The sequence below is a fragment of the Pituophis catenifer genome, unplaced genomic scaffold (genome assembly GCF_029215685.1).
Source record: "Pituophis catenifer annectens isolate HBS135680 unplaced genomic scaffold, rPitCat1.0.hap2 SCAF_4, whole genome shotgun sequence".
NCBI classification, from domain to species: Eukaryota; Metazoa; Chordata; class Lepidosauria; order Squamata; family Colubridae; genus Pituophis; species Pituophis catenifer.
The window spans coordinates 104,518,227-104,542,911 of NW_027256884.1; the positions used below are offsets into that span (position 1 = coordinate 104,518,227).

A 24,685-nucleotide genomic window follows, 5' to 3' on the forward strand; every position below is an offset into this window, starting at 1 on the left:
ATGGAAAGGAACATTAGCTGAGATGATTCGTGTCTGTTGGTGGGAAGCAGAAGCATGAGAGTGTCTTATAAAGGAATACATTTCTAGACAACTTTTACCTCTGCCTTTCCTTGCAGTAAAATGTTGCTTTCACCTATGGGATAATTTCATCTATTAAATGTGACAAAATATAAAATTAAGGATTGTTGAAATCAACAATTACTGTTTTAGTAATAAGCATTTAGCAATAATACCATCATATTCATAGTTCTCAGTGTTACCAGTATATCTCATCCACCAGGGAAGAGAAATTGAAAGACATTATTCTATCTGACGCCCGCTTCTTCCATCCAGAATTACAGACCTCCTCTGTGGTTGGTAAAAGCAACTTGTAGATGTCTCTAGTCTTTGGCCATTCTTTGGAATAGTCATCTTGTTACGAAGAGTGACACCCTCTGGGGCTGCCCCTAATAAATCATTCAAAATTGGACTTGGAGAAGGGGTCTGTGTAGGGCTTCTTATGGGAGATAACAATACTCTAGAGTCTGCAGAAGAGGGATGGTCCATGATAGGAAAGGGAGGACTAAATAGAATAAGGCTCTGAGGTCTTCCTGGTCTAGATCTGTAAGAAGGCTTCGAAACCCCAGATGGCCTCTCCATTTTTGAGGACTGTGGAGTATCTCCAGTAGTTTCTCCTTCAGAGGTTCTCTTTCGCCGAAGAACTGGTGCATCCTGAGTAGTATTATGATTGGGAAAAGGTGGTTCGGCTTTTCTAGCTGCAGCTGAATCCAAAATGAGTGTACTGTTGTTTTCTTTTCCCATCATCCCATCAAGTGGTGGACTCTTTGGGAGTTGCAGCTGACCCTGAGCATTTTGAATGGGCTTGATTAGACTTTTCTTGACTTCTGTTTGTTTATTCTCTGATGCCACTGGGATTCTGCAGTTGGGGTTTTGTGCCTGCAAAGGCTGGGGAACTTGGGTATATTGAATCTTTGGTGGAATTACTGGGACAGCTCGAGCCTGACACATCTTAACCATGAAAGATGTTCTTACTGCTGAAACACTTACAGGGGCAGAATTACGACGACCAGTGGTAGCGTGAGCCATCATTATGTATTCCAAGTCTAAGTCTTGAGGATCAAAGTGTGACCCCCAAAGGTCAGTTTTATTTTCACTTGGACAAGCAAGAGGAAGGGATGGTGCAGAATCACTAGACTTAGCATCTTTCTGCCTGCAGAGAAAGTGCCTGGGTGAAGAGGGGAAAGACAAGTTGTCAAAATTAAAACGGCTGGTGAGTGGAAGGACAGAATCCAGGTTGAGAGAAGAGGGCCTTGGCTTTCCTTTACATGGAATGTCTTCACCTTTATTGATCTGCAGCTCTTTAGTACAACATGGTCCTTTCATAACAGGAACTCCCGGTCTGTCGTTCCGTTGAATATTAGTTGCCTGCTTTCCTGTGCAGTTTGAATTTAATAAATTGACCTCAGTATTGAATTGTGACAAAGGCAAATCTAGCTTCATGTTTTCTTGATTTTTGTCATCTTTAGGCACTTCCTTCTTAACCAATGCTTTGCAGGCAACACTAGGCAATCCTTCAAGGCTAGAAGGCAACTCTGTGGCTGCAAAGCCTGCTTTATGACTTAGATATTTTGTGTTTGTTTCATGTGAGTTTGAAGTTTCCTTTAAACAATTCAGCCAGGCTTCAGCTTTCTGAAAACTTTCTTTCCACAGTCCTGGTGAATATTCCTTCATTCCTTGTTCTAGGTCACCACAAAGCTGTTCCTCGTGTGCATTAGTTAAAGGTATTTCTATAGTCCAATGAGCTTTCAAAAAATCTTTACTATCTAAAGAAAAGCTACGACTGAAACATGGTTTCTTGAAATGGCTTTGGGCCATTCCTTGGTTCTGTGGCTGAAACTCCTGAAGTGCCTTCCCTTGAGTTTCTTTCAAGGTAGGAGAATGAAGGGGACTGGTGACCCACTGATGATCTTCCCATGGCTCTAGCAATTCTAAACCATGGACATGGTCACTCCATGTATCTTCCTCCTGTTGATTAGCAGAGTTTTGATCATTCATTCTGCCCTTTTTGACCCATGGGACTTCAGCTCTACATTGAATCTTTGAATTGGCTAGATCTCTCTCTGAATATGTGTCACTGCTTTTTTTGAACTGGGTTGCTGTTTCAACTTTTTTCTCTCTTTGAATAAGCCAATCCTTACTTTCACATTCTAGCTGATCTAAATTATTTTCTTTGGAATATGATGACTTGTCTGTTGAAAAAGCTGTGTTTTCTTTTAGTTCTGATGGAAACTTCCAATCTGAGGATTGAGATGGGAGATCATTTTTTGTGTTATCATCTTGTGGGCAATTTTTTGAGCATGGAATATTTTGCAGCTTCACTGAGGTGAAGAGAATACTACTCTGCTTTCTGAATGGCTCAGAGTTGCAAAGTTGTACCTCTTGTGATTCTTTGGAAAGAATGTCAGATATAGCCAATGGACCTCCAATTAGGTTTTCCTCTTTGGAGGGAGTTGGTAGCAGAAGAGAACTACACACAAAACTCTTTGCTTCTGAAGATGCAACAGATGTAAGACTTGGTTTAAACTCCCGTTGTTGTTGTTGTTCGTCTGTCTTTAGATCACTTCCAGTACACGAAAACTCCTCCTCAGACTCAACAATTTTCAGCTCTTGTTGAATATCTGGCCACAGTGGTTTCATCACAATGTTGGAATGATCATCAACCACCTGAAAAAGAGAAACCATCTAGATCACATAACTCCTTTTTATAAGTTGTGGCCCTTTTAAAAAACAACTACATAAAAGTTTTAGAATAACAGCTAAGCATATATTCTATTGAAAGAATGAAAAGTTCATCTATTATCCTTTTCCATTAAAAACCATATAGATTCAAATTTTATTAAATAAATAATTAAATAATAAAATGAAAATTTCCTCCATTGAAGACAGAAATCTTGTTATTTGTCCATCCTACTTTGTTGGAAACCAAATGTTAAAAATGAGGCACTATTTGAAAACTATGATACAGTGGGAATAAATCAGAAAGTAATAAACTATTTCAATCAACTATAATATTTTCAGTGGATTTGGATTTATATCATTGGAAACTTCATAATGGGCCCTCCCTCAAAGTCAATGTGAAGATCAAGCTTGACAATTATAATGCCAAAAGTTAATAAAATGTGACACCCTAACATAGTTCTAACTTTGATAAGTATGAAAGTAGAAATAGGCTAAGAACATATAAATGAGACTTTTTTGAACAAGTCAAAAGATCTTTTTATTCCAGCATTCTGTGTCACAAGTAACCTAATTGATGCATCCAGGAAGCTCACAGATATGACAGCAGGAAAGCAAACATTTTCAACTGTAGCTCTCTAGCAGCTGGGTGTTTTAAGAGTATCTAAAAACAATATACTGCCAACAAAAGTAGAAATTACAGATAATTACTGATAGCTCCATGAATTAGCTATTCCCCTTTAAAACTGCTTATATTGCAGCCCTGGACGACATCTTTGAATCTCGCTGTTTGAGAAAGTTGCATAACATTCTCAGAGACTCTTCCCATCCTGCTTACAATCTTTTTGGACTGTTCCCTTCTGGTAGAAGATACAGAACAATTAAAACTTGGACCACACGTTATCCCAGAGCTATAATTGCACTCAATAATGAACTAAAGGGCCACCATCAGTGAGATGTTGGACAGTATTACTTCGTCTCTTGTGTTGTTGTTTGGGTGGTTTAGGGGTGGGAAATTGTGGTGGGTGGGAATGTGTTCGGGGATGTTATGTGTTTTGGATCTGGTCTTTGGGTGTTAAGTGAATTTCGTTGTATGGGTATACTGTGTATACATGTACAATGACAATAAAGTTGTTGTTGTTGTTATTATTATTATTGTTATTATTGGTTAATCTTTAGTGAGATTCACAGCCTTTGAGGCTGGTTAATAGTTCAGCAGCTCGAGTCCTAACCAAGGACCTAGGAACTGTTAAGGTATCATCGGAGGATGTAAGCTGTTCCGATAAGGTGGTTTTTTGTAGAGTCAAAATGTTCAAGTCCGGTAAATTTAGAATTTCTAAATAGTGGGGTAGCCGTTTGGGTATTGCTCCAAGGGCTCCAATTACAATCGGGACAACACACAATTTCTTTTTCCACAGTCGCTCAACTTCAATTTGCAAGTCCCGGTACTTTGTGATTTTTTCTTGCTGCTTATCTTCAATCCGTGCATCACCAGGTATTGCAATGTCAATGAACCATACTTTTTTCTTTTCAACTATTGTTATGTCAGGTGTGTTGTGGACCAAGTGCCTGTCAGTCTGAATCCTAAAGTCCCACAAGATCTTGAGTTTCTCAGTCTCTAAAACTTTCTCAACCTGATGTTCCCAGTTGTTTTTGCTGTACTCAAAATTGTACTGGCACAATTTCCAGTGAATGATCTTAGCAACGCGGTCATGGCATTGTAGGTAGTCAGTTTGTGAAATTTTGCTGCACCCACTGATCAGGTGGTGGTGGTGGTGGTGGTGGTGGTGGTTGTTGTTGTTGTTGTTGTTGTTGTTATTATTATTATTATTATTATTATTATTATTATTGATTGCCATCATCATTTTTTTTTCCTAGTCTTTTTCCACAAGTGAAGTGTCTACTTTTATTCAGTTCAACCGAGTGTTGATCCATTGGTTGCAAGCATAGCTTCCCAACAGGATAATTTCAGTCTACTATTAGGTCAACCAGCCAGATCAGTGTAGTGGTAAGGCACAAGGTTAGAAATTGGGACACCATCAGTTCTAATTCCGCATTAGGTATACAAAGCCAGCTAAGGCCCAATCACTCTCTCTTAGTCCTAGGAAGAAGTCAATGGCAAATCACTTCCGAAATCTTGCCAAGAAAGCTAGAGGGAACTGTCCAGGCAGTTGCCAAGGGTCAATGTTGACTTGAAGGGTCAAAACAAAAACAAAACTGTTAGGCCAGGGTTCCTTAAAGTGGTGAATATTAACCCCCTCCTCCTGGATGATTGGGACTGTCCATTTGTATTACTGTTATTATTCATAGTGCTATCAGATAAAATAGTATTTATTATGTTCATATAATACATGTTTGGAGATCAATGAGCAATCTGAAGCTTCATGAAGGGGGTCAATAGGTTGAGAATTCAGGGCAAGTATCTGAAAATCAGCCATGAGTGCTGATTAATATAAAATTTTTCAATTATTTATTTTACTTCAGATCCACTCGCTAACTGGCATTTTCATGACAGATTATAATGTTATTAAAAATGTAAAATTAGGAAACAGGATACAACTAATAAGTACTACTGTAGAGATATTAAAAAGGCTTACTTATTGCAAGTTATAGATATTTTACACTAGATATAAATATATAAATACATATATTATATACATTATAGTTATTTTACATTATTTTTACATTTTTAATAAAGAGGAATGTTTTGACCTTGATAGTAAATTAAGGGTGCCTCCCTGGAGAGAGAGAAAAGGCCTCTCCTTTGTAGATAACCAAGCTCACTCATCTTGGCAAAAATCCTGGATGACAAATTTGAAAGATGACAGATACATCGGGGAAGACTCTTCCTTGAAAATATTTGTTTTCAAGCCATTCAATGCTTTAAAAATCAATTTAGCAGCTTTCTTAAACCTAAAAATGAACCTGCAGTCAGCATAATGGAATCAAGGGTTCATACTACCCTGTTTTCCCGAAAATAAGACATCCCCTGATAATAAGCCCAATTGGGCTTTTGAGCACATGGCAATAAGGCCAACTGCTTATTTCAGGGTTAAAAAAAATATAAGACAGGGTCTTATTTTTGGGGAAACACAGTAGGCAGTCCAATGCAGTTGCAGTTCTATTTTAATTTAACTTAAGTTTCCAAATAATCTTGAAAAGAGTCCCAAAGGAAATCCAATTCAGAGAAATATTATGGATTAGTTGTTTGGTAGTGATAAATTTATTTACAGGGAACATAAAATTGGGATCAGAACCATCACTTTGGTGTGGTGCTCACAGTAATGTTAATGTGATTCCCAGGATTTTTTCCATCGAGAGATTTGGGATCAGCATTATTGGACTTTAACATTTGGCAATGGCAAAGGAGAAGGAAAAAAAAAGATTTGTGGGGCTTTTTGACTCAAGACTGAGAATTATTAGTAAGTAATGAGTGAAAAAGAACTTGGATTCCTTCCCCCATCCACAAATAGCTTTAGTCCAGTGGTGAAATGTAAAATTTGTTACTACCAGTGGGCATGGCTTGGTGGGGGTTGGGGTAATGTGACTGAGTGGGCATGGCCAACTTTTTTTTTTAACTTTTAAAACCATCTTTTCTACAACCTCTGTAGAAAAGATGCTTTTAAAAGCCTCTGACGATCCCAGCTGAGCTGCGCAATCGGCAGAGGCTTTTTTTTTTACTTTTAAAAGCATTTTTTCGGGCCAAAGAGGTTGTAGAAAAAATGCTTTTAAAAATTAAAAAAAAGTCTCTGATGATCGCTCGGCTCAGCTGGGCATGGGGGGGTGGGCAGGGATTTTTGCTACCGGTTCTCCAAACCACCCACCGCCATCGCTACCGGATCAGGTAATCCGGTCTGAACCGGGAGCATTTCATCCCTGCTTTAGTCTAGTTTATTTAGAATGCCTCAATTCTTTTTGGGGACTGAATTGAATTTGAGATCTGAAATTTGAATCCCCTCTTGGCTATTATTAAAAATAAACAAGCTGTAGGGGGTTTTTTATGTTCAATTGTTTGGATGAAAATTTGTTGACATTTATTAGAAGAGGAAGGCAGCTCAATTTTTAAAAAAAAAAGGTTCAGACATTTCTTGTTAAAAAAAAACAATAATATGGAGGACACTCTAATGACTAATTTAATTATTTGTAGAACTGAATGACATATTCAGAAATTTTATTTATCTTTCTGAGATGAAAATCAAACCAACACATTTCTATCTTTTAGTGGACAAATGTGAAGAAAGTTACAAGTAGAATAGAGGTGTACCTATCCATGCAACCTGAAAATTTTCTGAATAACATGACTGCTTTTGTTTGGTTTTTGTGGAAAATGTTTTCGATTATCTTTGGATTGATTCTTAGACATTGCAGTCTGTTTGTAAATGTATGAAACTCACAATCATTAGTGAAAGCCAGAGATAGTTCAGTATCAAATTAATTGGCTTTGGATGAATTATGCTTTGATTTACATATTTATTATGTCCAAATCACCCTGATTCAGTTTGGGAGATGTTTAAATCTGGAATTCACTGTGTAAAAAGGTCCAATATTACAAGGTGTATCAAGAATGGTACTTGAGGAAAGAATAGTTGGTGTCTTTTTTATAAAATAGCAAAACAGTCAAACAACATAAGATGCGAAGACGACTTTCAATACTTTTTCTTACCAATTCCTTTAGATGTGATTTATCTTCTGTTTTATCTATTGATAGCTCCGGTGGCCAGGAAATTTGCTCTGACATGTCCTTAATTCCAAACTGGTCTTGACTTGCTTTCTCTGTCTGCTGCTGGCTTGCAAGGATCATAACCAGTGGGTTCTGTTCCAGGGGGAGCTTATCTTTTAAAAGTTGGCTGCAGTTGTCGCCTTCGCTCTTTGTCTCCTGGGCATTGACTGTTACTTGACGAATACTTACAGACTCCAGCTTCTTAACAATGGCTATTTTCTCAGTTGTAGAATCTATATAACCAAATCAAATAAAAAGCAGATATATAAATCTTAAAGAAGAAAACAAAACAATCAAAAGAAAAAGAAGAAACCGTATAATGAAAAGGTCAACTTATTCTAAATCAACCTTCCTCAACCTGAAGCCAACTGCATATGACAATAGTTCTGGTGCTTCTGGAAGGCATTGTACTGAGATGGCAGCTTCAAAACTTCTGGACAGCCCTGTCTGTGCTGAAAGCTATAGAAATCTCTCATTGCTGTCCCTTAGTGAAATTTCAGATTTCTGAAGCCCATAATAAAAACCCTACTATACTGTATAGCAGAGATCTTCAAACTTGGCAGCTTTAAGACTTGTGGATTTCAACTCCCAGAATTCTCCAGCCAGCTATGAAGTCCACAAGTCTTAAAGCTGCCAAGTTTGAAGACCTCTGCTGTATAGAGTAAAGGGGTAATTTATTTAATAATACGTATTATAACAGCAGCAAGAATGAGTTTTGCCCAAAATTGGAAAAATAAGGAAACTCCTCTAGAAGATGAAGTGATAAAGGAAATTTTGACATGTGTGGAAATGGATAGATTAACTTAGGAATTGAAAAATAAAGGCGAGTCAGAATACCACGAGATATGGAATAAATTTTATCAATGGTTGGAACAGAAAAGAGAGTCGAAAAACAAGAACTGACTAGAATTCATAAAATGTAGAATTAAAGTTATGTATGTAACTACAATAGAATGATAATGGATAAAACAAATGTATAAGTAATATAGACAGAAAAGGATGTCTTTATATATGTAAATACTGAACAGACTAATTGTATATAAGTATTAAGGTATATATGATACATATCTTTCATTTTAGTATGTATGGCAAAGAGAATGCCAGGATGGTTACACCGTGTCCAATGTTTTAATATGTGTGTAATAAAACTTATTTTAAAAAAATAAAAAAATAAAAATAAAAACCCTACTACTCACTGATGAACATGTCATTGCTGAAATATATAAACTTTTTCTGAAATATGCGACAGTAGAAGAACAAGTAAAGGAATGTATAACAAAATGAATAAAAAAAATTGGCTTTAAAATGCAAATGAACCAATGGGAAAATATATGGTTGAAAGGACTGAAATTTACATTACGTTCTATTTTTACTGTTTATAAAATGATGTAACATTTGTATTTGTCAACAGAGAAATGATCTAGAATATATGAAGGTTTTTTTAAACTTTTGTTGGAAATGTGAACAACAAGAAGGGACATTTTATCATGTTTGGTGCAGGGGTGAAATCCAGCAGGTTCTGACAGGTTCTGGAGAACTGGTAGCGGAAATTTTGAGTAGTTCGGAGAACTGGCAAATACCACCTCTGGGGCCCCAGAGTGGGGTGGGAATGGAGATTTTGCAATATCCTTCCCCTGGAGTGGGGTGGGAATGGAGATTTTGCAGTATACTTCCCCTGCCATGGCCAAGTCACACCCACCAAGCCACACCATGCCCACCAAGCCACGTCCACAGAACCAGTAGTAAAAAAAATTGGATTTCACCACTGGTTTGGTGGATATGTAAGAAAGCCAAAACATTACAAATACATGGATTAATTCAGAAGATTTAAAAGGTTAAAGTACAACTGAAATCAGAGACTTTTTGGGGGGGGGAACTAATGGACAAGCAGCTGGAAAAAAAAGTTGTGGAACTTTGTTTTTATATATGACAATTACAATGAGATTACTTGTACTCAAAAGTAGAAACATTTGACACACGCTATAATGGAGAAATGATTGGTGAATATTATGGAACTAGTAGAAATAGCTACATTAATCCCTCTGATTAAAGGAGAAAAAAAAACGATGCCTACATTTTGGTTGACTGGAAACCTCCTATGGACTTTTTGCATGAAACAGAAAAAATGTACTTATGATTTGTGATTTTGATTACTAGAAAAAAAACCTGAATATAGAAAAAAGTGAGCTGTTTTGTAATAATAGAATAAGGATGAATTTTGCAATTGTATTGCTATTTGATGCAAATAAATTGGAATCTTCTATTTTTTTTATTGTTTCTGTATTGTTGGTTTTCTTTGTTTTTGATTTTTTACTGTTTCTGTTCTTTATTAGTTTGTGTTATTTTTTTATATGCATTGTAAAACTTTAATTTAAAGTTTAAATTTAAACTATTATATTGGCATGAATGGATGTGTTTGAACTTCACAGATCAAAGGGCCTCTTCATGATAACTAAATCAGCTGTGGTTAAAGTCTTTCAAGAGGTTGATTAAAGGCCCATGTGACAATAAGGAATAAAACCACCTTGTGGAGACACAAATTATTACAGTCCCAAGTTTCCCAGAGAAGTGTCTAGCTACACATCAACACAAAGTTAACCATAATTTCAATAAGAATACATCCTGATTCTTTTAAAATGTACAGTGTTTTTCTGAAAATAAGACCCTGTCTTATAATTTTTTTGAACCCTGAAATAAGTGCTTGGCCTTATTGCCATGCACTCAAAAGCCGATTGGGCTTATTATCAGGGGATGTCTTATTTTGGGGAAAACAGGGTAGCAGTATTTAACATGTCTACAACAATGAATGTCCATGCATTTATGGAATTTAGTGAATTAAGCAGACAGCTTTCTTCAAACTGAATCTGCATAGAAGAGCAAATGGAAATCTGTTGCATTAAGTACAATTTATGCTTAACATGGTTATTCTTTGGACAAATAAAAAGAAAGAAAAACAGACTGAAAAGGAGACAGACAGACAGACAGACAGACAGACAGACAGACAGACAGACAGATAAATAGATATGTCTGGCTTTTTAAATGAAAATGATTTTCTAACCTGGTTATGAATGGAGGCTATCTTAATTTTGTTTTTGGATTTATGTAAGGTGACCAGACGTCCCGCTTTTGGCGGGACAGTCCCGCTTTTGAGCAATTTGTCCCGCGTCCCACGGCGTTTTAAAAAAGTCCCGATTTTTCATTCTGCCTCCTGGTTCCCGGCTGCCTCCTGAATCCCCGCTGATGGCTAGAGGGAAAAAACCTGTTTAAACTCTTGCCGCGGGGCTTCAAAGGGCCGCCCTACGTTAATTAGCTCGGCTTCCCCCTCTCACCTGATTTGCACAGGGCTCTGCTCTTGCTAAATTGCTCAGTTTTTTTTTCCTCTTTGTGCAAACCAAGCTCAAAACGAAAGTGAAAGTAAAACAGGCTGTTGGCTTTGCGGTTTGCTTGCAACGTTGGAAAATTAGGCAGCAGATTTATTTTCCTTTTCCTCACCAAAAAAGGTAAGTGCAAACAATGGAAAATTATTTAGGGCAAAAGAGGAGAGTTCAAGATTTTAAAACACAAAAGAAAAAAAAGCTCTTTTTAACTAGGGAATTGTAATAATTGAGATATTATTAATTGTATACTATGTTGAAAGCAGAAATGGTTAAGTTGTGGTTTGGAGGAATATATGGGGGAAATTATTTGGTTTATTATTATTGGTAAGTATAATTAATTGATTTGTAAGAAATTGGATTGCATGGAAATAATTGGAATATTCATGTTCATATTGATTAATATACAAAAAAGATAGTTATATAACTAATTGATTTATATTAAAATGTTGAATTTGTATTAAACAACTGTATTACATAATTACATAATTAACCAATGTGAGGATGGATATAAAAATAGATGACAATGGGAAGGGGTATAAAATAGAATAGAAGGGAAAAATTGAATTTGATTAAGATTAGAGATGAGGATGAAGGGTAATATTGTTTTTTTAAAAAAATAGATGAGGAATAAATATGGCAAAAAGGAAATATAGAAATTGTAAATTTAATTGAAATGACTAAACACTGTTTAAATTTGTGAACCAGCCAAATATTCTGTTCAAAGAAAATACATTGTATGTATGTGTGTTTCTAATTATTGCTATTTATTCATATTTGTTCTCTTTTATTCTTTAAAGTTTAACAATTCATTCTTTATCTTAATATCTTTATATTTGTTTGGGATTGGCTTTCTTCCCTTTCATCTTTTTTATTGTACAGCAATCTTTCTCCTCAAACCTACCACCTCTCTTTTCTTTCCTTCTTACTTTCTCTTCCCCCCCTCTTCTTCTCCTCCCTACTTCCTCTTCCTTTCTCCTTCTCCTCCTCTCTTCCTCCCTCTCTTAACCGTCACTCCTACTCTAATTTCCCTTCCCTTCCTTCATCCCTCTCAATTACTGTATCCTTTTATGCATATGGACTACTCAGAGGGCTGAAAAAGTTATTTTTGACTGGTCCTCGCACTTTTGACCAGTCCTCGAACTTACGACTGTCCTCACATTTTACATTTTTGCCCTATCTTGTCATCATGGTGAAGAGAAGCAGTTGTGAAATGAGTGACATGGTTGTTAAGAATGCTGCACGGGCATAAATGTGAGGATGGTCATAAGTGTGAGGACCAGTCAAAAGTGTGAGGACCTGTCAGAAATGACTTTTTTCAGCCCTCTGGTTAGTCCTTTTGTGCATATGGACTACTCAGAGGGCTGAAAAAGTTATTTTTGACTGGTCCTCGCACTTTTGACCAGTCCTCGAACTTACGACTGTCCTCACATTTTACGTTTTTTTCCCTATCTTATCACCATGGTGAAGAGAAGCAGTTGTGAAATGAGTGACATGGTTGTTAAGAATACTGCACGGGCATAAATGTGAGGATGGTCATAAGTGTGAGGACCAGTCAAAAGTGCGAGGACCTGTCAGAAATGACTTTTTTCAGCCCTCTGGTTAGTCCTTTTGTGCATATGGACTACTCAGAGGGCTGAAAAAGTTATTTTTGACTGGTCCTCGCACTTTTGACCAGTCCTCGAACTTACGACTGTCCTCACATTTTACGTTTTTTTCCCTATCTTATCACCATGGTGAAGAGAAGCAGTTGTGAAATGAGTGACATGGTTGTTAAGAATGCTGCACGGGCATAAATGTGAGGATGGTCATAAGTGTGAGGACCAGTCAAAAGTGCGAGGACCTGTCAGAAATGACTTTTTTCAGCCCTCTGGTTAGTCCTTTTGTGCATATGGACTACTCAGAGGGAAAAAGTTATTTTTGACTGGTCCTCGCACTTTTGACCAGTCCTCGCACTTACGACTGTCCTCACATTTTACATTTTTGCCCTATCTTGTCATCATGGTGAAGAGAAGCAGTTGTGAAATGAGTGACATGGTTGTTAAGAATGCTGCACGGGCATAAATGTGAGGATGGTCATAAGTGTGAGGACCAGTCAAAAGTGTGAGGACCTGTCAGAAATGACTTTCCAGCCCTCTGAGTAGTCCCTATACACATAGCCATGGCCACCCGGTCACATGACCAGCTAGCCACGCCCACCCAGTCACATGGCCTCCAAGCCACGCCCACACAATAAGCCACGCCCACAATGGTGTCCCTCTTACCAATGTTAAAATCTGTTCACCTTACCCTATACACATAGCCATGGCCACCCGGTCACATGACCAGCTAGCCACGCCCACCCAGTCACATGACCAGCTAGCCACGCCCACAAAATAAGCCACGCCCACAATGTCCCTCTTTACCAATGTTAAAATCTGGTCACCTTAGATTTATGCACTTCTCAATTTGAGTTTATCTTAAGGACAGATAATTTGAAGTCAACTGTGCCTGAACTGTTATATAGCTGTGAGATGAACAATGCCCTCTACGTGTGTTTGGTAGCATAATTATATGTAATAAGACATGGTTTCTTCTCTTTAGTATATACTAGTATGCCCCTAATCTGAGCAGTCTACAAATTGCAAATTAAAGATGTAAAGAGATATAAAGATCTCTATCTGGAAGTGGCACATATTGAATCTGGGTTCTTTTACATATCTAAATCATATACATATAGAATATATGATTTAGCATGATCCTTCATATCCCAACATCTCTAAATATATGGAGTTTTCAACAGTTTCAAGCTGTAAATGCTATCATAAGAACTTCAGTTATGGCCTAAATATTTTTAATGCCTAAATTTTCATGAGATCACTATCTTTGCAACCTCATGTTGGGTTCTTGTGACATCTAGAAAAGAAGTCTAGAATTTAATGAGATCTCACACCAGAATCTCTGAAAACTGGCCATTTAATAATTATTCAAAAATATCATTTCATTTATTTTGGGAGCCATTACAAGAATGTAATAGATGCCCTGGCAGTGTGTTGCCAGCATCTGCTCTAGATGTTCAGGATAATGCAGTAATCTGATTTAAGAGGAAATCTAGGTATATAAAATAGACATATAAAATACTGTACTCTGATTTTTTATTATATTTTTAATGAAAAGAGGTTTCGAGTGGAAAGCAATTGGGGAAGCTTCTGCCGTTCCTTGCCAGGTGCTTTCCTGCCTCAATTGATTCTTTCTAAAACTTGCTTTTGTCTTTATGTTCTTCCAAGTACATGTAATAACTTGACAGTTACTTTCAGCCCACTACTAAGACTTCCCTTTTGTTCCATTAATAACTAAGTAAAAAGATCACTCCAGCTGTATCACTGCAGGCAAGGTTTTCATAACATCCTCAGGCTCTGGCATCTCCAATACAGAGTCACCCATGTGTTCCTAAAGGCACTCTGTTCCACAGGATATTTTTAACTATTTTATGTAACGGGGGAAAAAAACTCTTCACTTTTCTTATAAAAAATCCTCACTTTTAAAGAACCTCTAGAGACAGGGTATAAGATTGATATCTATTATTTTGGGAAAAAAATATTATAAAAATGAGAAGATGTCACAATGCGTTGCTCTGTGATTGAACAAGCTTGAAGGATTACATCCATTTTAAACTGCTATTGATAATTATAAGGATTTTTTCCCCTGTTAATTAGCTTTTCTTTTGCTAGTTTTACTTTTTTTAAAAAAAATCACTGTAATATATCTAGGTTTTCTTTCTTCACTAGCAAAAAGAAAAAAGAATGGACGGACAGAGAGAGCAATAGGTATTCAGGTAAACTGGCATTTTCAACTTCATGTTCCCACCAAAAAAAAGCAATGTTGTGAAAAAACATGTGTGTCAAATATTCTTCAAGAATATCCATGACATGCTCTCAATATTTCAAATATTCTCTATTACCCATGTTGGAGGTCTCTTGTGAACAAATTACTACAGCCTTTTCTAAGTCAGAGTGCACAACTGTTTCCAAATGTTGTCCTCAACATTTGCAAATCTCATTCTTTTGATCATTTGCCATGGCTAGAGACAAGCTGTTCAACATCTCCTGGAACATCATCCATCCTTATTCTGAGCTTACCTGTTATGGATTTGGACTCAGGCTTCTTTTCTTCCTTGACTGTGACATGCTCTAATTGGTCATGGTTGTCACCTTCAGGGACTGAAGAGATAGCACTTTCTTTTCCCAGAAAAGAAGATTCTTGAAGGCCAGAGAAAGCTGCTTTGTCTCTGACAGGCATCCGACAAGGTGTACTGTTGATACTGATGACTGCAGATACTCGAAGGGGAACTGAGACAGCAAAGGGCTCTGAGATATTCAAGGCTTTATGTTGGTGACGGGGAGAGGCTTCCAGGGGGAATAGAGTCCCATGGAATCCCAAATTGGATGTCCCATCATTTGAAGTAAAGAACATACGGCACATCTTTGGGGAAGTTTGCTCATTCTCAGGGTCTTCAGTGGCGCGGAATACCTTCAGTTGCTCAGGAAGTGGTTTCATTTGGGTTGGCCGTGGAATATGATTCTCTGCATTGTCCTCTGCTCCTCCCTCTGCTCCTTTCATGGCACCTTTGAGATCCCACTCTGTGTCTTGTTTGTTGAGGTCAAATGAGCTGCTAGGTCCCCCCAGTCGTTGTTTCATCATTGGAACAAAAAACCCTCCCGTCGTGATTGTGCGCTTGAAATGACCTTTTTCATCTTCTCCTAAGGAAGAAAGGAAGAAAACAAAGATGAATTTTGCCAATCCGGTCTCTCATAGATGGTCAATCTTTTTTTGGCCTGAATTGTACATTGTACATTTATTAATTTGTTGTTGTTTTTTTAATGTTGAAGGGTCACAGACACATTCTAGTGATGCTGTGATTCAATCATATTTATGGAGAGGGGAAAGAAGAATCTAAAGGGGCATTAAAAGAAAAATAATAATGGTAGATTGATACTATTTTGCTCTTTTGGAGTAAAATTAATATCACAGAACATGGCAGAACCTTGGGATTAGCATGGAGATCTGGGTTATCTGAGTACAATATCCCATGGTTATTTATCTTAGATTAGTTTGAATACTTGGCCAGATAGAACTTTTAAATCACATCTTTTATTTCTTCTAGAGCACACAGGGTGATTAATATTTTCTTCAAAAGTCTGTTCCATCTTTATAATGGCCCAGCAAAAGCTAACTTTCAGAATTTCCTTTGGGTCAATACCTGGTACACACCATGATGAGGAAAAAATGATAAGAATGTGTTGCAACAACATGATGTGAATTCTGGCCTTTCATAATTGCATCAAGGTATCAAACACAAGTACATAAGGGACAAAGTTTGCATTGTGGAATTATGATGTGTGGTTTATCACCTGTGTCACCCCACAAATGCTGTAATCTTATGGTAAATACTCTATTGAGAGTAGGGATAAACCAGGCTGACTTAAAGAGAGCTTTTTCCTTGCACAATACTTGCTAGGCATGATTCAATTTTCTGTTAGACCACTGGCTGTATTTATTTCTAAGCTCTCCCCCACTTTACAATTATAATTTCAAAAGCAGTCATCATGACCTGCTTTGGTATCCTCAAATCTGTATTCTTGTATCCCAGTCATGGATTCCATCTTCCGTCTATTTGGAAATGGTGATAGGGAAAAGTATATTCAGTAAAAGAGAAACTTGGGGTAAAGGGGGTATTTTCCACTTTCTCCTCAATTCTCTATCTTTTTTCAAAGCTGAAAGCATCAATCATAAAATTGTTTTAAAAGATGGACAGGCTGAAATATAAAGCTTGGGTGGTGGTGAAATAGGGAAGAAAATGAGAGAAGCGTATATATTTCCCCTCAACCTTTCTCTGGATCCATATTTGCAACATCCCCTCACTCTTTCTGTTTCCCTCTCCCTCTCTGAATCTGTTAAGGTGGAATCCCCCCCATAAAGAAATATAAAAAAAACTCTTTCACTATTCCTCCCACTTCTCCCTTACCCCCATAAACTGCAGTCATCCATTACCTTAAGGTATTTGTTGATATAAGTGATAATACAGTAGTGCGATACACAGCAAGCAACAGCTTGCCACAAACCATTTTTCTGAAGTAGCAATAATAACAGCAAGGTTTGTCTCTAGATGCAGAAAACTGATGTAATTATAATTTTAAATATAATTTCTTATAGCCAATCTTTCACTTTGGAAAAATGTTTCCATGTTGATCAAAATAGATCCAATATCGGTGCTCAAACAGCCTATTTTGACATTGATCCAATTTTGTTTTAATCAAAAAAACAATCAAAAGGCTTGGTAGAAAAGAATTCCTTCATCCAAGACCCAAAATTGCAGTAATCTCAACACTGGCAACAATCTAATTTCTAAGGAAAAATAATAGTTGTGGTTGGAATGCTTATGAATCCAGCCTTCCCCTGGTAATTGGATGATCCCTAAAACAGGCTATTTCTAAGAACATGTTTAATGTTACACAAACAAAAATAAAGGGACAGCCATTCCTAGAGGTTAACCAAATCATAAACCATTTGCAGCTTTACATATTATAGTTGGGGTTGATCAGAGCCAACTAGTGCATTGAGAATTAATATTAAGTGACCTTGCATTCATGAAGTACTGTACAAGTCTACAAGTTTGTATCTGCCTGTAGCACAGATTCTAAACCATCTTCAACAGCAGATCCACACAGAGTGTGTCTCAGAAATCTAGGAGATTGCAAAGCATGGATTACTATGGAGAGACCACTCCTATACTGTACATCTCATAAATTCCACAATGAGAAAATGGCCTCCGCTAGATGATACAGACTGGAAAGTTGTCATAAGATTGACAAATCTCCCAGACTACATAAATTTTTCAGTAGAGTATCCCAAAAGAAACTCCTCTTATTCAAGCAACTAAAGTTTTGCATAAACAATAGTCAATCAGAATAGAACCTTGGAGGGGACCTTAGAGGTCTTCTAGTCCAACCCCCTGCTCAAGCAGGAGATCCTATACCATTTCAGACAAGTGACTGTCCTGTCTTAAAAACCTCCAGTGATGAAGCACCCACAACTTCTGACGGCATCCTCACTGTTAGGAAGTTTCTCCTTAATTCCAGGTTGCTTCTTTCCTTGATTAGTTTCCATCCATTGTTTTTTGTCCTGCCCTCTTGTGCTTTGATTGACCCCCCTCCTCTTTGTGGCAACCTCTCAAATACTGGAATACTGCTGTTATGTCCCTCCTAGACCTTCTTTTCTCTAGAATATCTATACCCAAATCCTGCAACCGTTCTTCATATGTTTTAGTCTTTAGTCTAAGACGTTAATCATCTTAGTTGCTCTTCTTTGCATTTTTTCCAAAGTCTCAACATCTTTTTTGCAATGTGGTGATCAAAACTGGATGCAGCATTCCATCTTTATAAAACCTTACTAAGGCTTTATAAAGCATACTAATACTTCACGTGATTTTGATTCTATGCCTCTGTTTATACAACCAAGGATAGTATTAATTTGTTGACTGCTGCTGCACACTGCACATAGCCACACACTGCTGGCTCATATCATAGTGAAAATCTTGGATTTTTTTTCTTTTGAATCATGAATTCATCTAGAAAAAGAAGATGATGGGGAAAGGCAAGTGGCTACTCCAGCACTCTGTCTGACCAGTGACTGTACTAAGTGCTTTTTGATGTTTTTCACAATCTACTCAGGGGTGGGTTCTACTTACCTTTACTACCGGTTCAAAATGGAATCACGCACGCGCGCGCACTTCACTCATGCACAGATCGGTAATGACAACATCTGGGGTGGTGGGTGGGGCCTCCCGCCAGTTTTACTACCGGTTCTTGCGAACCGGTCCGAACTGGTGGGTAACCCACCACTGAATCTACTGATTCTATGAACAGGACTGCATTTGCATGCAATAAATCCCACAAACAGATTTACTCTAAACAGATATTCAGTATGTCCATCAAAATTACACAAATTCAGCTTCTGCTATAAAAATGCCCCAAAAATGAGTAAATTTTTGACTTTTCCATATTTGATACACACTGACCAAATCTTACCTTCTACTGGAAGTGAACAAAGTGAGTCCATGCTTTTAGCTGGTCGAATGGTTGCTTTCTCTGTAGAAGGAAAGGATGTAAAATGTTGGAAATATAACCACACACTGCAGTTATACGGAAATGAAAATTGTTAACAAGTGCAGCTGCAAAGCAGAAAAAGATTTAATATCCTGAGAATACATACAGCTCTATCTTTAATTTACAGTTAAAACTAAGGTTTACCAGCTAGCAAGGTATAAGAGGTGCAATGTTTTCTTACTATTTTTTTAGCACAGTGAAAAAAGGAAGTTTTATTCAATATGTTTATCTGCCAAAATAGCGATACGATTTTTGCAAGGATTTTCTGAGTTGCTTATTCATAAACAATGAATAATTGTGCATTGTTCTTTATTCAAGGAACCCACTATCTTCTCCCTAAGCAGAGTGTTGGGCTGTTAATCAAGACTGAATTATTTCTTCATCCTTCCTCATTGCGACAACTGTTTGGACACCTATCCTTCATGTAAGGTACTTATCTGGTAATAAATATATATTTTTTCAAGAATTAAAAGCTACGCACAGTAATTGTATCTTCTTTGTTCTACAAGGATTGTTGGAGGGGAGCCGGTACATTTCTTTAATAAGATAGTGATTATCTCATCAAAAACCCCAGACAAGATGAGATGGACACATGTTCCAGGACTCCTTAATAAAATGACTGGCATAGGCATATTCTTAGTAACAGCTTGGCAGACGTACACTTGACCTCTGCCTGCGCATGCATTCAGAGAATTCAGAAATGCATGTTAAACACAGTAAAATAATAGACAGTATTCACAGCAAGAATTTCATAGGCTTTGGGATATGACTGCCTGTTATTGTCCTACTGAAGTGATACTTGGCATGATGCAATAGATTAAATATGCAGTCTCCCCCATGCTGTTGTCAAGCATCGTTCATACTGGCTTTTAATCCTCGTTACTTTATTAGCATGAATGATCTTTTGCAAAGTGCTGGGATGTTTTTTTTTCCCCTGTTGGCCAAGGGCAAGCTAAGGGAAAAAAGAGAAGCTATATTACTGAAGGCCATAGGGAATCTTTACCCGAGATTTTTTGTCCTCGAACAAACACACTTCCATTGCGGCTCAGTTTAGTTTTAGCTTCTGATCCTGACCGGCCGAGATTAAAAATAGACTTCCATTTCTTGGGCTTTGTGGATAATTTTCTCCTGAAAGATAAAATCAAAGATCTGTAAATAAGTAGCAATGGTTAACAGTTAAGATTAATATGTTTTTAATGCGTCCCTTTTGTTTGCCTTCATTTCCTCTAAGACTTTCTTTTACCACTTTTCACAGCTGTAGCCAAGAAAGCTTCAGCATCTCCAGCTAAAAAAAGATCAGGTAGCAGATGGTGTGAAGGCTTTGATTTGAAACATAGAGGGCTCTTGCCATCAGAGTAGCCAAGAGGCTAGACAGTTTGACCCAGAAAATGACTGCTTTCCCTTTCCCACTAATTATATATGTTATATTATGTATGATGTGGGAAATGGCCTTTTATGACTGGCCAACTCCACCCAATGAAATTATGGGTAAAATAACATTTGACCTCAGGCCTGTGAGTTCAATACGGTCTGCCATTCATGCTAATGCTTTATGTGATTCAGAATTTATTACTCGTACAAAGATGTGGCTACTCAAGCCCTCATTTATATTATGGGAACATGATCAAATGCCATATCCCAACAGCAATTTAAGTATCTAAAAAGTACTGATGACGATTCCATTGTGGCTGGATAATATAAGTCTTGCATAACAGCTTTTGTCATCTTTCAACGGTATCCAACTGTGCATAAGAGTAAAATATAGAATATTGGATATGCTACCCAAATAAAGAATGAAGATTAAGCTAGCTATTGCAAATGTAATTGGGGAAGGTTACCAGTAGGTGGCTGTCTTATCACAGGTGCCTCAAGCCTTGCATTCCACTCCTGCTGATCAAACACTTGAAATGAAGCAAAGCAGAAAAACTATTCCTGTATCCATCTGTCTGCCTGATACTGGAGATACTGACACTGACCAGGGATTTAATGTTATCCTTCTCACAGCAATGTTGGGGAATGGGGGGGGGGTGTGAGTCTATATATTTTAAACACATATTTCAAGTTTTGATGTATCTATACAGTGCTGGGGAATATGGTTCCTCCTCCCAAAATTGCACTAAGCTTATTCATGGAAGCTATCAAATGGCTGATGGTTTCTCTTCTAGTGCTTGGCTGCACACTGTTATAGTTGGTGCAAATTGGCTACACACCAATTGCATCTAACAAGATGCCTCAGAGCAACAAAGAAGACAGGTTAGACCAGGGGATCCCAACTTGTGGGCCATGAGGAGATTGCAACTGGGTGGTAGAAACAACTGCTGAGCGCATGTATGCACACCCTCACTTCTGCAAGCAGTGGGCAAGCACATAGGCTTCATTTGCATGAGCGGCAGGAGCTGTGCGAGTATGCCCTTGCCGGCCACTCATGTGGAATGACCCCCTCTTCCTCCCCCACCGGTCCACAAAGCCAGAAACGTTGGGGAACTCTGAGTTAGACGATGGTAGATCTTTGGATGATATTTGTTTATTTATTAAATTTATAGGCTCTTTCAAGGCCCGATTTATCTTTTGTGTTCAGTTTTCAGGTACTAAAACAAGGGGTACTTACTTGCTATCTGGCAGATCAAGGACGGTATGGAAAAAGGAGCCTGTGGCTGGGACAATTTCTGGCAAACTGTTCTCTCTTCGCTCTTTGCGGGCAGGGTGACAGGCTGAGAGGCTTCGGGCCTGAGCTTCTTCCAAGCTCACCAGCTTCATTGGCAGAGAAGTGGAAGGTAAAGTTAGGCTCTTCATTACAGGTTTATTCTCTGAAAAATGGAAGGAAAAACACATTAGAATCTAGCCTAATTTGGGTATGGAATGGAAGGTGGGAATGCCAGAGAGAAATGGAAAAGCAATAGATATCTCAAGCAATGCCTTTAATGAATAAACTTTCCCAGTGACATTGTTTGCAAATGTGATTGTTGAACAAATTCACTTCTCATCCACTAATGCAATTCAGCACCCTGCCCTCTACCCCAATAGTCCCTTGGTCAGCAGCCACACTCCACAGTGCCTTGGCTGGCATGCATCTTCTGAAAGTGACGGTGTTTATTTGTGCTGAACTTTGAGAAGACTAAGGTCTTTTCCTAGTTTTGAAGATGAAGCAATACTTCTCTCCCATCCAGATTATTTTGGAAATTTGTTCTGAATATCGTTGCTGTTTTTCCTATTCAAGACTGACTGCTATTGTTAGAAGGAAGTAGGAAGTTACAGCCCTGGAACTAAAAAAAAAAAAGTCCGGATGGTTAAAAACAGCTTTCCCAGCTTCAAAATTGGCACTTTAGCATTTCTTTTAATTAGCTGTGTTTTTATTTATTTATTGGAAAAGCCATAGCAAAGAGAGCTCACCTCCAAACACACTTTATAATAAAATAAGAGGAGAAAGCCAGATTAAACAGAAGTGAAGCAGAATATACCTGAATGGAAAGGCGGGGGGGGGGAGAGTCTTATGATCGTGTTATTTTTACAATTTGAATAACGGACTTTGCATTTGATTTTAAATATTTTGACCTTGTTTTAAACGTTATTATATTTTGTTGTTAGTTGCGAAGTCATGTCCAACCCATTGTGACCCCATGGACAACTTTCCTCTAGGCCTCCCTGTCCTCTACCATCCTCTGGAGTCCATTTAAGCTCACACCTACTGCTTCAGTGACTCCATCCAGACACCACGTTCTCTGTCATCCCTTTCTTCTTTTGCCCTCAATCGTTCCCAGCATTAGGCTTTTCTCCAGTGAGTCCTTCCTTCTCATTAGGTGGCCAAAATATTTGAGTTTCATCTTCAGGACCTGGCCTTCTAAAGAGCAGTCAGGGTTGATCTCCTCTAGGACTGACCGGTTTGATCGCCTTGCATTCTAAGGGACTCACAGTCCAAGGGACTCGTTATTATATAGAAACCATGAAAATGGTCTCTTCTGAAAGCCTTTATCATGTTGTACACCATTCATATGGAACTGTTTATAAGGGAGCCTAGGAAATTCTTAAAACAGGTCTGCAACTTTTATTGAGTACTACTCATGATATGTGGTGAAAATAATCCCTTAACTGAATGTTTTGCCATTAACAGCTGCCAGAAAGGAACAATTTAAAGCAGCCTGTCCACTCGGCAGCTGTAACTTATGAGCCCATAGTATTTACACCTTTTTCTTTTTTAAGATTGTTATGGGACAGAACAACAGCTAAATTGATTTTTCAGCATGATGGCTGTTCTAGCTAGTGAAACAGCACAAGGATGGGATATATAACATCCATGGCTAGTAATGTGTTTGCAAACAACTTTCTTGGCACATATTCCTTGCCATACTTCACTTGTTTTTGTTTTAATACTCTTTTAATCTAAAACTTGATGTGTCAGAAACTGACGCAGTAAAAATCAAGGTGTCAGCTACTAATATCATTTCTTTTCCCCAAGAAGGTTTCTGATCTTAGCAAAAATAAGTGTGGAGATAGCAACTTGGTGGTTTATTTGGAAATATGCCCACATGCTCAGGAACAAGACAAAATAATCAGGGATTAGAGGACATTGGAAACTTTAGTGATGTCAGGAATAACCTCTCCAGTTTCACTGCCTTCTATTAAATGGAAATGTTATGCCTGACCATACTGTACCCATCCTTAGCATCAATTTGTGGATGGAGAAACTGCATGACAGTCATTTTAGTGATGGCAATATTGTCTAATATTCAATGGCCCACCAGCCATTAAAATGCCTATTCATGATAGCTGATAAATTTCAAACCAAGTATCTCAGGACTTTTCCTATATCTTTTTGGTGTGATGAGTTACTGTAACAATATACATTGGATCAATGATGAGGGCAAAGTTCTCCTGGCTGTTAATTCTCTTTTCCATGCTCCCTTTTTTTGCTTTTCCAAGTAATCAGGTTGCAAGATCAAGAGGAATGAGCAACAAAAGAGAATAATGAAAGCTGAGACTTCTTACTAGATCCCCATAATTCAGTCTTCAATGAATGAAAAACTTTGCAACTTTTTTTCCAATGTGAACCGAGGATTTTATGTCTTTATTCCTTCTGTGTATAAATTAAAGGTTTGGTAAGGCTGGATCTTTCCAAACCTACTAATGGTTCTGAAAGCAATTTTAAAAAGCCATAAAGGACAAAAAAAAAAAAATTACAGGTAGTCCTCGATTTACAACAGTTCATTTAGTGACCATTCGAAGTTATAACGACATTGAAAACAGTGACTAATGACCATTTTTCACACTTATGACCAGTGGTGAAAACTGAACCACTTTACTACTGGTTTGCTGGCTGTGCATGCACGCTGTATGCTCGCATGTGCAGTGCGCACCATGCAGACCAAGAGGAGGCATGGGGTAAGTAGAAGAGCATGCGGGAGGAGGGGGGGTTGATCAGCTGTGGCACGTGATTTTTTTTTTTTTACTTTTAAAAGCATTTTTTTTACAACCTATTCGGCCGGAAAATGCTTTTAAAAGTTTTTAAAAAAGGCTCTGATGATCACGCGGCTCAGCTATGATTGTCAGAGCCTTTTTTTTACCTTTTAAAAGCATTTTTTTTTACAACCTATTTGGCCAAATAGGTTGTAAAAAATACTTTTAAAAGTAAAAAAAACAAAGGCTCTCACGATCAGGCAGCTCAGCTGGGATCTTCAGAGTTTTTTTTTTTACCTTTTAAAAGCATTTTTTAAAAG

The 24,685-nt window shown here is 37.8% G+C and overlaps 1 protein-coding gene across 1 annotated transcript in view; it reads right to left on the minus strand.

The window, feature by feature from the left end:
- Nucleotides 1-255: 255 nt before the first annotated feature.
- The window catches only part of ARHGAP31 (Rho GTPase activating protein 31), a 113,926-nt gene continuing 89,496 nt past the window's right edge, over nt 256-24,685 (minus strand). Inside the window, exons 7-12 of the mRNA XM_070943832.1 lie at nt 21,583-21,781; nt 19,978-20,102; nt 18,897-18,956; nt 14,949-15,569; nt 7,400-7,689; nt 256-2,724 (exon numbers count right to left, since the gene is read on the minus strand). Of these exons, the coding sequence (XP_070799933.1) occupies nt 301-2,724; nt 7,400-7,689; nt 14,949-15,569; nt 18,897-18,956; nt 19,978-20,102; nt 21,583-21,781 (3,719 nt within the window). The 3' untranslated portion in view covers nt 256-300. The remainder of the gene's footprint in view (nt 2,725-7,399; nt 7,690-14,948; nt 15,570-18,896; nt 18,957-19,977; nt 20,103-21,582; nt 21,782-24,685) is intronic.